The 17875-nt window shown below is 37.1% G+C and overlaps 1 protein-coding gene across 8 annotated transcripts in view; it reads left to right on the top strand.

Annotated features, from left to right (window-relative positions):
• Nucleotides 1-1035: 1035 nt before the first annotated feature.
• Nucleotides 1036-17875, top strand: part of LOC106058811 (mucolipin-3-like) — a 44531-nt gene continuing 27691 nt past the window's right edge. For 4 of the 8 annotated variants that reach the window (XM_056028773.1, XM_056028772.1, XM_056028774.1 and 1 more), the window contains exons 1-3: nucleotides 1036-1130; nucleotides 2444-2678; nucleotides 7442-7468. In XM_056028773.1, the coding sequence (XP_055884748.1) occupies nucleotides 1119-1130; nucleotides 2444-2678; nucleotides 7442-7468 (274 nt within the window). In that variant the 5' untranslated portion in view covers nucleotides 1036-1118. Of the gene's footprint in view, nucleotides 1131-2443; nucleotides 2679-3366; nucleotides 3392-7441; nucleotides 7469-12897; nucleotides 13097-14237; nucleotides 14721-17875 lie in introns of those variants that run through there. The other 4 variants (XM_056028776.1, XM_056028780.1, XM_056028778.1 and 1 more) reach the window with 4 other exon arrangements.

Here is a 17875-nt window from a genome sequence, read left to right as displayed (position 1 = left end):
GTAAAGGAGGTTGGTCGTTGTGCTGGCCACATGACACTCTCGTTAATCGTAGGCCACAGAATCAGATGACTTTTACATCATCTGACCACTCTAGGTCTGAAAGGGGAACTTTTTTTTAGCCCTTGGTGATCAAAAGCTCCTAAAGGATACGAAACAGAACTAAAAACTAATTAAGTAAAATTATATATATATTTTTTTAAATTATATAGCATTAATTTAAAAAAAAAAAACAGTTCATAACGTGAATGATCATTTGATGTTTATGTTGCAAGTAGTTCACAGATTGAAAGGAATCATTTCGCACTTTGCAGAAAGCAGTTCTCATCATTATAAGCAATGCCTAGGCTAAGTAGAAAATAACGTAAAATTTGACTGCAATAAGAGTCAAGTATTCTTTAGAATAACCGATTTCTTGTTCTCTTAGGAAACATTTAGATTCTAATTTTTTAGATTCTAGATGGTATTTTATAGTTAAGCAATTTATAGCCAGCTTTAAAATTGTCCTAAACTGCTATTGCAGTACACTGGTACAATTATTTTTCTCAGGTAGCTTAGTATAAATGTTGAAGGTTTGTCACACTATTGTAAAACAGGTCCTGTGTAACTGAACAATAACTGTGTGCCCATCTGCTGTCCCACAATATTTTAAAGCTTGCAACACTGTTTTGGAAATAAAATAGGCTATATGACCATCAGCTGCTGACATTTTCTGATAAAAAGATAGTTATATAGATGTTATCTGAAAACAAAAACAAACAAAAAACGTTTATTTTATTAGCAAGAAAAAAGTTAAAATAAAAGAAAAGATATCAGAGCATTATTATTTAATGAAGAGAAATGACTAAACCTGGATCTAGACTATTTTTATGATGAACTTAAACGGGCGATACACGAAATATAGGCCCAATTGAAGATTTTTGTTTATAGGACTACAGAACATGTCCAGAAAAAAAGTACAAGTAAAAAATTCACATAAGTGGCAGCACTTATTGTAATCGTAGTTTGCCATATTTATATACCATCCCTGCAAACTCGAACACACCGTATCGAAAAAAAAAACTTGGTCAGCGATTACGAGGTCTTGTGATTCAAGAGCAACATTGCTTTGGATGTAAACAATGCAATACGTCGTAAGTAACTGATAAGCCTTATTTATCATCTAGATTCTAGATCTAGATTTTTGATCCAAGTTTCATTACCTGTTACTATAATGTATTAGTCTAGATCTATCTAGATAATTAGATCTAGTCTAGTACTATTAGTTTTCTATTAGTAATTAGATCTAGATCTAGTCTAGTAGTAGTATTATACTATATTATATATAGTATATTAATATACTAATATTTTAATAATATAGTCTAGTAATCTAGTATACTAGAATCTAAGTATAGAATCTAGATCTAGTATCTAGTAAATCTACATTATCATCATTATGATTATCTAGAATATAGAATATATATTATAGATTCTAGTAAGTTACTCTAGTTAAGGTAATATATTATATTTATTATTACTAATGTATATCTAGTCTAGATTATTATTATTATAATAATTAAATTCTTTCTAGCTAGATCTATGTCATGTCTATGTCAGGTAACCCACTCCACTAGTAGAGATAAGATCTAGACATTCTAGAATAGATCTATTAGATTTTAGATCTATATCATTATATATCTAATCTAGATCTATACTAGTATAAATACTATAATATATAGAATATAGACTCTAAATTCTAGACTAAACAATTTTAATTAACTTTAGTATGTAATACTTAGTTTATATATAATATACTAGACTTACTAGACTTAGACTGCCTTTGACTCTACTACTATTTATTTTTTATTACTAACTATGACTATAATATGACTATATAGATCAAATAATTAACCTGCACGACTAGATTAACACATGGATACATAGCTACTAGAATGTTTACAATGATCTTCTCTTTTTGACGAAACATAAATTTTAAAGTACAAAAAAAGAAGAAGGACTCCAGCTTTAGTATTAATCAAGAGACAGTAGAGAGCTGTTTAATCTATGCTGACTATAGATCCATAAAATGCTAAAACACAACCTAATAAAATACTCAGAAAGAAAGTCCAGGACATTTCTTATTCCATGTGCTAGGGCAGATTGGTACAAGTACATTAGAGCAGTGTTTCCCAAACTATGTTCGGTGGAACCCTAGTGTTCCGCAAGATCTGAATTGGTGTTCCAAGAACTACTGGACTAGAATAATTAACTAGTTGGCCACCACTTGAATTAATCTCTCTAAAAAATAAGTGTTCTGCTAAATACTCATAATGTGCAAATGTTAAATTAAGAAAAATGTTTAGGAAACAATTAGAGGGTTGCCTTAATCAGCCAAGAAATACAATTTACTTGCAGAATTAAAGGTCACTAAGTTAGCTAATTCTAATTTTCTAATATTGTTTTTAAGGCGGCTAGAGCAAGAAGTAGAAGCCCGAGCCCTTGCTTGAGTCATGGAAAAGAGGAACAGGTAACAGATGAAGAATCAGGAAATAGCCTACAGCCTGAAAGTGCAGCGCAGAGGTCAAGAAGTAGGCGACGTGCCAGGACTCTGTCAAGAAGCAGAGCTGCAGATATCATGATAAAACTAACAGATGAGGAAGATCCGAATGCCTCTACACGTCTTTTATCTCGATCTTTAGGAGGTAAGAAAATAAAACTGGAGATTTTTGGCTTAATGGGGTTAAATCTGGACACGGTGGGTCAAATTACATTTCTTTCTTGACATTGTATTTCAACTACAAACTAATTAATTACTTTTTGCATCAGAGAGGATTGGTAATAAGCTACCTAGAGACCTAAATTGTATATCCCTTGAGATCAAGGGTTAAGATAAGGATTTAGTAGGACTGGAGTTTGACAATATCATCCATTTGTCAATGAGCCATTGGCGCATTGGTTTCTAGGATTGTTAGATAGTTATGAATCATGGGATGTGTGAAGTAATAACACATCAACACTTTCATCTTTGTTCGGTGTAGAGCTATTCTTTTCTATCAAATTCAAATGTCTGTTTCTGAAAGTATTATGTTGTTCTCAAAGTCTTTAAAACTAGTGACGCACAGTTCCGCCTTATCAAAGCAAATACACACTTAAATACATAATCGGCTCCTTGTAATCACAACAGATGTCCATATAGTCGTCTTATTCTTAGTCCTTTATTAAATTTTTTTTAATTGACTTTGTTTTTAGCTATATTTTTTTTTTATTACCTTTCATAATTTTACAAATCCATTTCCTTTTTTCCCTGATTATATTAATTTATCTTTTAATAGTTAATTTTAAAAAAAGACAAACTAAAGGTTTGAGATTTTTGTGTTCCATCTTGAATAGGAACGCCTTCGTTGAACTAAATAAGGTAATTCAAAGTTATCTTTCCCCTTTTTAAAAAAAACTATCGTCTCTCCTTTTTCATTGCCAGATATTTCGCAAAAGATGATCCATTTAATATTATATATTTGTATAATTATTTTAGATTTAAACATTTTTTTTGTTACATCTGTGATAATAAAAACATTTTGTAGAAAGAAAAAAAAAAAGCTAAAGTTTAGAATTCTAAATTTAAAACAAAAATATGTCGCAGACTGTAATAGACCCTACAGCTAGCATAAAAAAATGGTTTGATAAAGAAGAAAATTAAAAAAAAAAAATATCTTCTCTTTAAAAATACTTTAAAAGAGTGAAAGAATACCCTAAAGGGTTGATTGACTTTAACTAAATAGCTTATAAGTAACTTTTTGAAAAAAGAAAGTTTAATTTCCAAATTACCATATCCAAACAAGAAATATTATTATTAGGCCATATTCTTTGATATCCTTCTACCCTACCGGTAACTGTAATAGTGAATATTGCTTCTGGTTTTCTATATCATTAACCATGTATATATGATTCCTTTTACTGATTAAGTGTAGCCTGTCAAAACATTTACTGGCTTATGTAGAGTATCAAAACATTTACTGATTGAGTGTAGCCTATCAAAATGTTATTGATTATGTGTAGCCTATCAAAATTTCACTGATTTAGTTTAACCTATCAAAATTTTACTGATTATGTGTAGTCTATAAAAACATTTACTGACTTATGTAACATAGCCTATCAAAACATTTACTGGCTTATGTAGAATATCAAAACTTTTACTGATTAAGTGTTGCCTATCAAAATTTTACTGATTAAGCATACCCTATCAAAATTTTACTGATTAAGTGTAGCCTTTTAAAATTTTACTGAATAAGTGTAGCCTTCCAAAATTTTACTGATTATGTGTAGCCTTTCTAAATTTTATTGATTATGTGTAGCCATTCAAATTTTCACTGATTATGTGTAGCCTTTCAAAATTTTACTGATTATGTGTAGCCTTTCAAAATTTTACTGATTATGTGTAGCCTTTCAAAATTTTACTGATTATGTGTAGCCTTTCAAAAGTTTTCAATGTTATATTTTGCAAGCTTTATTTTTATAAAAGTTTTTACTTGACTGATATCTGTAAAGATACATTTTTCTTTAGTGAAAATGAAAAAGTTGACTCTGAGTTGCCTTGCTTAAAGTTTTTCAGTCTGTGATGTTTTTCTTGACTTAATTGCCAACTGTGAAGTTTTACCAGCTGTGTCCATTTCTTGCTGCTTATCATCATTATACTGTCACTGCACTGTTGTAGGTGCTTGTTTTCCTCTGACACCTTGTCAGGAGATGCGGTGGCTGGGCGGTAAAGCGCTTGGCTTCTGAACCGGGGGTCCCGGGTTCGAATCCTGGTGAAGACTGGGATTTTAAATTTTGGGACCTTTGGTCGCCTCTGAGTCCAAACTGTAATGGGTACCTGACCATAGTTGGGGAAAAGTATAAGCGGTTGGTCATTGTGCTGGCCACATGACACCTTTGTTAATTGTAGGCCACAGAAATGGATGACCATTATATCATCTGCCCTATAGATCACAAGGTCTGAAAGGGGAACTATTTTTTACCTTGTGAGAAGAGTATGTTGTAAATCATGTTATTGTGACTTTAGGCCCTCAGACTTAACACTCATGCCTTCAGGAGCACACGGGGAGAAATATTTAGGCAGTCAAGCAATACTTCTCTCCCTTGAACTGTCAGGCAATACTTCTCTCCCTTAGACAATCAAACAATGGTTCTCTACTTTGAACTGTCAATGAAAACTTCTCTCCCTTCGACAAGCAAACAATACTTCTCTCCCTTGGTCAGTTATGACAACACACTCCCCCTCAGGCACTGAAACAATGCTTCTCTCCCTTGGTCAGTCAATATGTTTTTTTTCTCCCTAAGTCTCTCTTTTGTTCAGTCAAACAATACTTTCTCTTACGATGGTCCTGGTCACGAGCCCTTCCTTCAACTCAGCGATTCTTTCTTTTGTTCGCATGCCGTTACTTCTCACTTCCGACTTCCTTAAGCATTCAATCCAGCGGTTCTCAACCTTTTATGCTCGGCGACCCCTTTTTACAATCCCCCACTCTGCCGCGACCCCAACCCCCGCACACACATATACAGCAATAGAAGAGTAGACAATAACAATCCCTATTTTTGATGGTCTTAGACGACCCCTGGCCAATCGTCAATCGACCCCTCAAGGGGGTCGCGACCCACAGGTTAAGAACCCATGATCTAATCCTATGATATGAACATGTCTTTCCTTCTTTGTGCAAGAGTTTCATCTGGTTCCAAATGTGACAAGACCTACTCTATGTATCCTTTCAGAGATGTAGACATGGAAAACGAACCCGAACCGAACTAGAACTTCACTTATGACCGAACCCGAACTTCAAAACTGATCGCGACGAATCGAACGAACTGTCTTTACCCAAACCGAACTGAATCAAGATTGGCAATATTGCAACAGTTGGCACATCCCTAATATACATTTCATATCATATTAACAACACTTATTGCCTTGTAAGCCAGTGTATTCGATTATTTTGAGTTGACCGAGTCTAAATCTGGCGTAGCCGTAAAAGCAATGACAACTGAAAGTCTTAAAAATCTTCTTCCTTGGACTATAGAGAGTGACACATTTTGGCATTGGTTACTGATAATGGAAGTAATATAAATTTCTCTTATTGAAACGATGTTAGTAATTAGCTACTTGGGTCATTATCTGAACTAGCCTATTGAAGTGGCTCTAAAATCCCATGGTGCTGATTTAGTGCATGATGTGATCAGGACTTCATAAGAAGAGATGGGATACTTAACTCTTTCTCTCCGTAATTATTTACCACATTCTGGTGGAATCAACGTTGGTATCGTCAGTTAGGAGAGAAAGGGTTAAAGCATTGTGGACAAATTCAGGAACAACCGCTTAAACTGATACTTACTACTCGTTGGGGTGGTCAGTTTTTCTTATGGCAAAACAAACTTGGAGCAACTAAACATTGTTAATGACAAATTTTTCCGTGAAGTGGTTACATTTTTTGCATCCGTTTAGAAAGGCTGCTATGCCCTGACGGATGGCCAATGCTATTTCTTCCTCGCGCACTCCTGTAAGATCAATGCTTCAGACAGTGTCAGCACGCGTGATTTAAAGTCAGCTTTACTGTCCAGCTTGGATGCAAAAATTTATTATTTGTACCAACTTTCAACACTATTGTTTTGTGAACTTTTGACTGCGGCTATTTGTAATTGTTAAGGTTTGAAGTTGGCAACAGCTAGTACATTGCACATTATTTGTGTTTTTATCTTTATTTGTGAAAAGTTTCGAGTTTTGTTTCAACTAACTAATAAATTGAATTGAAACTAGAGCTAATGGTTTTGCTAATTTCATAACATCGAACCGAACCATACTCTTTACTTTGCTATCGAGTATCCCCGCCACTTGCAATTATCATCTATTATTAAATTATAATAAGACTTATCTTCGAATGCAGTGATTCCCGTGGCTACGCAGCCCCAGCTGCGACCTACATATTTTGCCACATTTAGCGCAGACATAACCATTGTTCGCCGGTGGTCGATTAAAATTTTCTTTTCTCAGGAGCGCATAAATTGGGAAGCTGGTATCTTGATGTTGGGGAATTGCAAGAATGACGCAATAATTTTTTTTTGGTCATATTTAGATCGGTGAAGGTGAATTATGATGTATTCAAAGAATACTCTTTGTTTATTATATGCGGTAGTGGGTATTGTTTTATGAACTCTAAAGATGTTTATTTATTGCATGCTTTTTGTTTTAAAGGACCTAGGCATTGCCTTTTATATCTCCATGCTACTTTGGACCATATCATAAATAGTGGAATCACATTGTTTTATATAGTTTGCGCTTGAACCAACCAATCACATTTTCCCTTTCATAGTACACTTGTATGAACCAACCAATCACATTTATCCTTTCATAGTACACTTGTATGAACCAACCAATCACATTGTTCGTTTTTTTTTTGTATTTCTCTTGTTCTACACCTAGTGAACCGGAGAGCGCCAACACCTCGGGGTATGTACTTAATGTGTCTAGCTTTAGTCTGCTTGTGATTCAGTGGCGAATCTACAGAACAGTGTAGGATAAACCTCACCCTCGCTCTTAAACCAAAGCAGTGAAATAGTTTGTTTTAAACCCAACAGTCTCCCGGGGGGGTGGGGGGGGGGGAGGTCAGAGACTATGCAATATAGCCTACAACTTTTAAAGAGGTAAAGACTGACCGCTAGTGGGGTAGACCTGGACATAGTTCGGTAAAGTGAACGACTTGGCGTTGCGAACTAATCGAACTGGTTTTAGCATGAACTAAAGGATATGACTTAGGGTGGTGGTAATGTCTTAGCTTACGTGCTTATTTCATGGCCAGTATAGTCTCCCTGTTGAAGCGCCAAGACCTACAGAGACTTATCTTATCTTATAAAGGGGAGACGTTTCTTCCAACAAAAAAGTTACGTCTTACGCATATCCGTCAATCTAGTCGCGCATTTTCATTGGAGACTTTAACTCTTATAAGTTATTGGTTCTCCTGACTGGTTGTATGGCGCTAGGGAAGAGCATATAAGAATTTGTCCTATCTTATGGAATAAGAAATTTGCCTGTCTTTATGTCAGTTAAGTATTTCCCCTCTCCCCCCACCCCACTTATTTTTTGTCCGTTTCTGTTTAATGCTTCAGCGTTGTAGATTCGCCATTGTTCTGGCTTTGCTGTATACTGTATATCGCTGTATAAGTACTGAGCTGCATGCGCCAACATGTCACTGCATGTTCTACTTATAAAACTGGGGTGGGTCGTCTTTTTTTCTTAGCACTAAAGTAGCTAGTTGTAAGCTTTCTCTGCTTGAGTTCTTTATTGAGCTTTTTAAATGTTAAAAGATTAAAAAAAAAAGTAATTAATGTTTCTCGTGATCGTATTTGATAAGCGCGTCACACGCACTGTTTAAACATTATATATCTTGGGATGTTAAATGTAGTATTCGAACTTAGGATACTTCTGTCATTGCGCTGGTGGCGCGATTCTTGTACATATAAATTGGACTGTGGGCCAGTACACGCGGGCTTAGAGCTGGCGCAATTCTTGTACATATAAATTGGACTGTGGGCCAGTACACGCGGGCTTGAAGCTCATTGCACAACGTTGTAATGCAGTGTTTCTCAAACCTATTTCTGACGCCCCCATGTCCCAAAAACAAAGCAACAAACTTGTTCACCCCGCCCCCATTTCTCTCTTAACGTCGGTATTGTTACCTTGTTATCACCCCGAATTTCTCACACATTACCTAACACATGTACGTTTCAGAAGCTGGCGCCTTGCTAATAAACAGTTGGTGTTAGCCGTTGTGCATGCAACTCTGTGGGAATAGGTGTTTCTAGACTAGTGTATTCATGCTTTTAATTGTTAATGTAAAAGGAATGCACGGGTAGATATTCTGTGATAAAAGGGGAGTAACTACATATATATTTAGTAGACAAACTAATGTCTCATTAATCTTTTCTCTTAATGAAAGCATTAGTTATACCTAATTGAGCAAGTACCGGTATAGACATTCAATCATTTCTTTGTTTTTTTCAGTATAATAAATACAGTAAATATATCCATGTTTTCTCTCTTTTTAAAAAAAAAATCACTGTATCATTACTTTAGCACCACCTTATATTTCTCGAGGCTTTCACTTGCCAATTAGGGTCACTCCCCACGCTCCACTATAGTCACGGAAACTAGATCTATTTTTAAATAATGTCTCCTGATACTATTGAACTGCGCCCGCTGGAATGTTTTCTATATGCCTGCATGCATCATAACATTTCTTTGGAATTTTTCATTTTTTAATTTAATAACATTCTACTCGCTTCACTAGTTAGTTATTGAGTAATATATATTGGTGTGAATTTTTTATTTCGTCTCGCATACACCATTTCTGAAACGAGAATAGTAAGTACTTTAAAGTAAGACTATGGGACATTAGTGTTTTTTATATAGCATTAAGGAGGAAATAATCCAAATGTTCTATTTAGTGCTACAAACATAGACCAAATAGACCAACGTACATGTCAATTATAAAAAGTTCACTAGACATTAGTAAGCTCTGTAGCTGCTAACAATCCTCTGGATTTATAAGATATATCGAGCAGATCGTGCTGTTTGATAGGTAGACACAGGTTGTAATAAAGTCTCTGGTCCTCAGAGTGGCTGTAAAACAGGCTGCACGTAACGCCCAGGCCGGTCTTATTCATTTATTACAAAGCTTATATCAACTCACTCTGTCTGGTTAAGAGGGCTTGTACACGATATATATTGTACCTGACAAAGCAAGAATATTTAAAAAAAAAATCCAATTAGTTGATTAACTGTTAGTAATTAATTATTCTGTTTGGTATCAAACAAGGGAAAGAAATCGTACTTGAAAGATGTGGTGGTATAAGTTGAATTAGTCCCCTTCGGTAGGCTTGAGCCCTGTGAGACACATTATGAGCAAGTACATTTTTAAGCATTTATAAAGCGATGAAGATAAGGACCCCCCCCCCCCAATCCCCCTACCCCTTTTCCCCCCAGCTGGTCCAGACAAGTCGATAGGATCATAGCGTATTGAGAAAGCTAAAAGCATGGAATTGCGCTAAAAACAATTGTTATTAATCTATAATCGCTTAGATTTATAGTTAGCTTAGATCTATTACAAATTTAATTCCATGACTGATCCAAACTAATTGATGCATTTACACTTTGTTTTGTTTTTGTAAAAAGTTTTTTTTGTTAAATGTTTTTCTTGCTCCTCCTAACAAAGTAAAGCAAAAACAATAGCTAAACAGAGCCGCGATCTTACTAAAGAGTTCTACAACTCACATTCTATCTAAGAAGCTGGTGCTTCGACTGGTCTTTATTTGTAGAGCAATGAATACCTGCTCATCATTCACTGTCACCCATGTCTTAAGTCTGTTGTTGCACCAAACATAATCTGTCCATCTCCCCCCTTCCTTCGTCTGTCTTTTTTTTTTTCTCCCATGAATTGAAATTTTTTTCAATGACAATCATTCTCGTCTATTTGTACAGCAGCTCGTATCAGCTTACTCTATTATCTGTGTTGAAACACTTATTATGTTTCGATGTTGTTAATTATACGCATTTCTATCAAACACTGACATATCGGCGTGTTGTTTCTGGCGTAGAGTGGCAAGGAATGAGGTTTGTCTTGTATGCCTAACAGCTAATACAATGAACAAAGCAGACCAGTCTTCCCCCTCCTTTAAAAAAAAAAAAACAAATGGCTTGCCCAACTATTTCTCTCGCCCCCCCCCCCCTTCTCCTTTCCGTATCGAGTATAATGAAAGAACAACAAGACAAAATGTAATTTAAATAGATACAGTGAATGGAGGGCGAGGTGGCTGAGGTGGTTAAGCGCTTGGCTTCCGATCCGAGAGGTCCGAGGCTCGAATCTCGTGAAGACTGGGATACCTTGACTTTAGTCGGGGAAAAGTAATGGCGGTTGGTCGTTGCGTTGGCTACATGACACCCTCGTTAACATGCGGCCATAGAAACAAATGATCTATACATCAACTGCCCAATAATAGACCGCAAGGTCTGAAAAAAGGTACTTACAATAATGAGGTGCCAAGATGACCTAAATCTACTGCTCTCGCCATTTAATATATGCGTGCCTCTGCCAACTTTTCACCGGCTATTATCCCCTGCATGTTAAAAGTTGCAGACAGAAGAGTATGATGCTCAAAATAAGGGAGCTGTAAATATCGAAGGGCCAGACCTCAGTAACATTATGAACAGTGTTGGCTTACAGATGTCTTATCAAATCCACACCAATCGTTCTTAGAATGCCTGAACACTGACCTACAACTTTTGCAACCTGTGGATATTTTAGACCAATAGCTCGTCGCCACGTCACAGGTCAGGGTGAGGCCTTCTATCGCAATTGGTCTCGATCAATGGGGGGGGGGGGGTGGAGGGGGGATTCCAATCCTAACATACAGTCAGGCTACAGTAGGATGTTAGCTACACAAGCCCAGCGCCGACTGACTCGTGCGTTTTATCCTATACCTCATAACTCTGTGTATTGCGTCACTTTGTTATCTTATCTTATATAATATAGACGTTACTTCAAAAAAGTCCTACGTCCTACGCGTCATGCATTTAGCCATGCATGTTAACCAATGACTTAAACTCTGCCAAGTCACTGGTTTTCCTGGCTAGCTCAGGCAACCCGTTCCATGCTCTAATAGCACTAGGGAAGGAGGAGCATTTGTACAAATTTGTCCTAGCATATGGGACGAGGAATGTGCCTTTATCTTTGTGTCTTTCAGAGTATTTTATTAAATTTTGTTTTTGTATTTGAAGATTATGGTTCAGTGTTTTATGTATAATTGCTACTTTACTTTTGAGCCTTCTGTCCTGAAGGCTTTCTAAATTTAGTGATTTTACTAAAGGTGTTACTCTAGTGAAATGTGAATATTCTTTTATTATGAATCTCACTGCTCTATTTTGTGTCTGATCCAATTTTTTAATGTTTTCTTGAGTTGAGGGGTTTTCTAGGGCAAGTGCGTATCTCTACATTTCAACTATTCTACAATAAGAGTTTGTTTTGTATTCTCCTATCTCTGGGTACATGCAAATAGTAACTTTGGCGAAGAACACAACGCATATATTCCATAACAAGCAAAAAAAAAAGGGGGTGGGGATAGCTTTTGCATTCTGTCTGTTCTATTTATGTGTATGTTTCTGTTGTGTTGTCTTTATATGAGAAAAGCTTCCTTGTAATCGCAACACATTTCCGTAAGGATCAATAAAGCAAGTCTCAGTCTTTACCCCAAGCTAAACAATGCCAAGGGTACTACATTAAACTTCAATTGATACCAACTTACAAAACTTTAATCTGCAGTGCTAAAAAGGAGAAGCACAAAAATTAATAAAACAGCTTCAATACACTTCCCATTTCAGCAGGCCTCTACAGAATACACCAAAAGGCTAGCTATACAGAATACACCAAAAGGCTAGCTATACAGAATACACCAAAAGGCTAGCTATACAGAATACACCAACAGGCTAGCTATACAGAATACACCAAAAGGCTAGCTATACAGAATACACCAAAAGGCTAGCTATACAGAATACACCAACAGGCTAGCTATACAGAATACACCAAAAGGCTAGCTATACAGAATACACCAAAAGGCTAGCTATACAGAATACACCAAAAGGCTAGCTATTTACGTCCTTTTTCGATATAAATGAAAATCTTATCTTATAATGTTATAAAATACAGACGTTACTTTTTGATAATTTAAGCTTCTAGATTCAGCGATGCCGTGGACACTTTCCTAATTGCGGTAGGCTAAACGAAAGGACAATGATTTTCCCCCTTCGGTCGCTGCTCTGGTAAAGGAGAAGATATTAATGCGTTAATTGTACGTCAGCTGTCATTAGGATCTGGTGTGAGGTCCGAGCCTGAGCGTTTGTGTGTGTGTGTGTGTGACGTGCGTTAGTTATCAGCAGTGATAACTGGTAGGCCCAAAAACTCGTGGCCAGTGGGTGTGTCCGACCTTTCTCTCTAACCGTGTGATGTGTTGCAGTGTTGTCATGTGTTTCAGAGTATGTGTGCTACCAACGCCACCCCAGCACGTACTAGAGACATGGTTTTCTTCGGTAAGTTTACACACACACACACATTGCTGTGTGCATGTTTTTTTTTTTTTTAATGTTTTAGTGTGCAGTGCGGAGTAGTTGTGTGCAATAAAAATTTCTGCCTTGTCTGGACTAATGGTGTCAGTGTTTTCAGCGCTGGGTATTTAAACCTAGATCTGGTTACTTTTTTTCCCCTCTGGTACGGCCGATGTGTTAGCTAGATGTTTGTATATTTTATTTAAAACTGCAGCGTTTGTTTGTTAGCACTGACGTACCTGAAGACAGTGACCTGTGACCTTCTGACGTTGATAGTTAAGACTCGTGGATATTGCTCAGGCCTCCAATAGAAATCCTTATTTAGTCAGCATCCTGGATTTAAACTTTGAGCATGCATGTTTCTTCAATCTCTCGGTTTGAGAGATAAATGGGAGAGTACTCGAGGACGAGGATTTACAAATTGGCGGGAATTTGTCATTCATTCACTATAATTTATAGTGAATTGTTTTTAATACAATTCTACATTTTATATTTTAATACGTTATTGTATGTATTTGTCTTGATTGAGAATAAAGCGGGCTTAGCTGGTGGATAAATGATAGCTGTTAGGAGTATCAATAAATATTTGTTTTTAATTTTCTCCTTATACCTTTACCAGCGATTGTCGAAATAAAATTGTCAATTATCTTTATTGATTGTGTGCAATGTGTTTACCAAAAGTGAAATTACCTCCCCTCTTTTTGTTCTATTTTTATTTCTCCCAAGGAGTACAACTTTTGTTGGTGTTTCATTGTTTGGGTGTGTTTTTTTTTTTTTTATGTCTGTACGTGTGTCTTCAGTTGGTAATGCATATAACTGCTAACAGGATATTGTATTTACAGTTGAAGCCTAATCCAGAGTGTGTGTATCTGGGCTGAGTTGTTACAGTGTTATCTCAGACGAATTGTCTATCTTAGTAACAGTGCTCGTGACGGCATATGAGTTTGTCAGTGACACTTTGTTTTTTCTTCTCTATTAACTGGACTCTAAAAGTGCATTCCGGGATGTGAGAGGTCACAGTTATATTGAATGAAGTGGCTGGATTATTCTGAATAATTTCATATACATTCTCTCCTTATTGAATATTCTTTTTTTTTTTTTTTTTTTTTTGTCTGACTTGAACTAAAAATAGCTTGCCTTGTTTCTTTTTGAACCTCTCAGTCAAAAAGAGCTAAGGGGGAAATGATGACGCCTTTTGCAAAGTTGCAGACGACATATTCAACCATTCGTACACGTGAAATAAATTGTTTCTGTGCAGGCTGTTTTATTTGGACCTGTTTGGGCCTGAGATAAAAGCAATTGTATTCTTAACAATGGTTTATAGATCTATGTCTTGCCTTTGAGTCGATAAAAGTCGAAAGGACTGCAGACATAAGACATTGACTTACTTACTTAGACTTAGGTCCTCCCGCGCCGTTCGGCGCTTTGGGCCGCAAGCTGTCTCCATACATATTTTTCTTTATGTGTCAAGTTTGCCGTTTCTGTAGCAGTTATAATAAGACCTTGATGGAGTACAAATGTCCAAGTACAATGCACCCAGTGTGCCACTGAATTTACCAAAGACTTATCTAACAACAAACAGGATTACGAATGGCACGCAAGGAAGTGGGTATGTGTACAACTATTGTGTCGTCGCAGTGGTGGGGGGTTTGTTGTTTAGACATAAAATGTGTGAATAGCTTTGAAACTGCAGTCATCTCATTTCTGCCCGTGGTTCCGTATCGGCGCTGGGCGAGTTTCTCCCTGTGTGCCCACGCCTCCGCGTCTGATTAGCATCTGCTTGCTAATCGCGGCGTCATTGTATTTCAGTATTCACAGATACGGCTAAATATGTCGGGTTTCCTCTCCTTAGATCATTGAACACGTTATTTTTCCAACACCCGTTCTTGAATCCAGTTGAAATTAAAAAAGAAAAATATTTCTTGTTCCTAACGAAACATGAATCAATTAAAAATTTAACCAATTAGTCAATATTGGTGATTAATTAATTTGTTTCATATCGAATAGGGCAAATAACGTCTGCATTATTGACAAATCTAGTTTTAACAAGGTTGTCATATTGCTAGCACAACGCCCAACCATTGATCGATGGTCCCGGGTTCAAACCCTGCCCGCTCCCATCCCCCGTCGTCCTGCGGGAGGTTTGGACAAGGAAGTAATTATCTTCAACTCTGAAGGAACATCCGAAACATGTAAAACAAAACATTTTACATTGCAATTAGGTGGACTCAGGGAAGTTCCGAAAGTCCCGAAATTCGAAAATCCCAGTCTTTACTGAGATTCGAAACTCTCCGTTCGGAAGGCAAGCGCATTAATTCTCTCCCTTCTCGCTGTCTCCAGTCAAGATAACGTAAGCTTTAAACCTTTGAAATCTATTACTAATGCGTCAACGATGTGCGCCCAACTCCAAGAAGTATTATTTTTCTTTCGCTTGCGTTTGAACATTTCTTGGGCTTTGACCGGGACCCTAAACACAGCCCCTCCTTCCCCAACTTTCTCCCCCACCCCATTGTCTTGACGAACACGCTCCTTTGTGCACACCTGACACCACCTAGCCGTCTCACGTCACATAGTTATGTCTGGGGGAGAAAAAAAAGGTCATTCGATCTGGGTAGTGTCACAGTAATCAGTCATTGGCTACAAGCATAGCTTTGAAAAGTAGTTAACTTGAACTGAAGAGCAGAAGCTAAAGCGGTGAATTATTATTATAGCTTTTTATAAAGCGCTACTTTCATGCGTATAGCATGCTCAGAGCGCTTTGGTCCAATCTCATTTGTGGACCAGTTGGGGGGAGGGGATGGGGTATCTAGTTGGTTTTCCTTGCTGCTTTAGGCGCCCAGAAAACGCAACTCTGCCCGAGTCGGGTGTCGAACCTCGAGCCCCCTTCTAGGTAGCCAAGAGAAGCCAAGTTCAAGCGCAGTTAGCCTCTCCAGTGTTTGGTAGCTTAGAAGCGATCCACGTTCACACGCGGTGATGAAACATTAATTTTACCATCAGCTCCATGTTTCCAATATGTTATAGTATTGTGGATAAAAAGTTTTGCAAATATTCCCCCCCCCCTTTTTTTTTTTCTCTTCCCCCTTCTTCCAAAGTCCCCATGACTCATACAGGTCGTGCGGTTTGCGCGCTGGACGGTCGTTCAGATTTATCGATGGTCCCGGGTTCAAACCCTGCCCGCTCTCATCCCCCGTCGTCCTGCGGGAGGTTTGGTCTACGAAGTAAGTATCTTGAACTCTGAAGGAACATCCGAAACATGTCAAACATTTTGACAAGATCGAGTATAAACCTTGCATCCATTTGCATTGAACAATTATTTGTTAGTTTCTACATTGTGTGTTTGTTCTACTTGTGTGTGGGGCATTATCATCCAAGTATAACGCGCCCGCTCGGTGTCAGAATGAAAGCCACAAAGTGTATTAAATGCCCACATTTGAATGTTATGTTACGTAACCTTCGGAACGTGAATGTCACGAGACAGGGTCACACGGCACAGTGACCTGGTCATTCACCAACAACAACGTCATCGGGGCCACCGCCACTGGACTGTTGATAAGCGAGGTTACTGAAGCGCGAAACAGCTAGTAGGGCCTACATTTCTAGCTACAGTCTTAGACATCGGGTAATTGGTAACTTTGTCCACAACGGTAAGTTATTTTATCTGGTCTTGTTTGGCAAGAATCGCCACAAATATTCAAGTATCTGCTGGAAACAAGAATCGATACCATATATACCTGCACTAAATAAATAGTTTGACTTGGGTTAATTTTAGTGTAAATGTAATAAATTATATCAATTTTGTAGTTTGTGTTGCCCCCTTTCTAATGACTTTGCATAATAATGTTTTGTAACGCTCACTTATAGCGGTATAGAAAATATGAAGGGCCAACTCGGCTTAATAAATTATTACTTACTTGATCTTAGTTTTAAACTTGTTAGGCGTTCATTTATAATGTAAAATTACTTGTCGTCTGCATTCCTGCCTTCCGGTCTCAATTTTACGCTGCACATACGCTATTAGTTTTCTTTGAAAACATTTGGTTGAGTGCTTTTTACAAAGCTTATATCAACTCACTCTGTCTATCTGTCTGTCTGGTAGAAAGTTTGTGCACGTTATTTCACCCTATCTCGGATCAAGCTGAAATTTCGCACAATTATTTCTTTTACTCAAGAATCAATAAAACAAATTTACCAATTAGTTAAAGAACTGTTGGGAATTAACTATTTTGTTTGGTATTTCGAACAAGGGAAAGAAATTGCACTTGATTAAAGTTCCCTTTATAGTTCGTCTTTTGAGGCTTAGTGAACACAAACATAAAATAGAAACAATAGATAACTACACAATCCTCCATATTCATACGCTCTTCGCTAACAGAGTGGTTACCGTGTTGGCTTGAGAAGCCTGGGAATGCTTTAGCCCACGAGTTTGAATTCAGGTTGTTTAATTTAAAAAAAAAAAAACAACAACATTTACATGAGTGTCTACCTAAACAGTACGATTTCCTTACCTCATGACACAGACGTAACTAAGCCAAGTAAAAGTTAGGCTTTTTTATATTGCTCAAACCTGTCAGTAAATCTGGTTACAAAGTACCTCAATTTTATTTCAGTTACTTAATGAAACAAAGTTTTTAAGGCCAGTTTTTGCTTGATTATGTCACCACTTTTGGGGTCAAATCAAGGCAATCAAGACTCACTTTCAGTGTTGTCCTATATTTATCCAATGGACATTCCCGATCCTTGCTGGTTGTATTACTGCACCCTAGC

Source organism: Biomphalaria glabrata, chromosome 5 (assembly GCF_947242115.1).
Source record: "Biomphalaria glabrata chromosome 5, xgBioGlab47.1, whole genome shotgun sequence".
Lineage (NCBI taxonomy): Eukaryota > Metazoa > Mollusca > Gastropoda > Planorbidae > Biomphalaria > Biomphalaria glabrata.
Note: the sequence above shows the minus strand (reverse complement) of the source record. Positions and strands in the feature narration are given on the sequence as shown.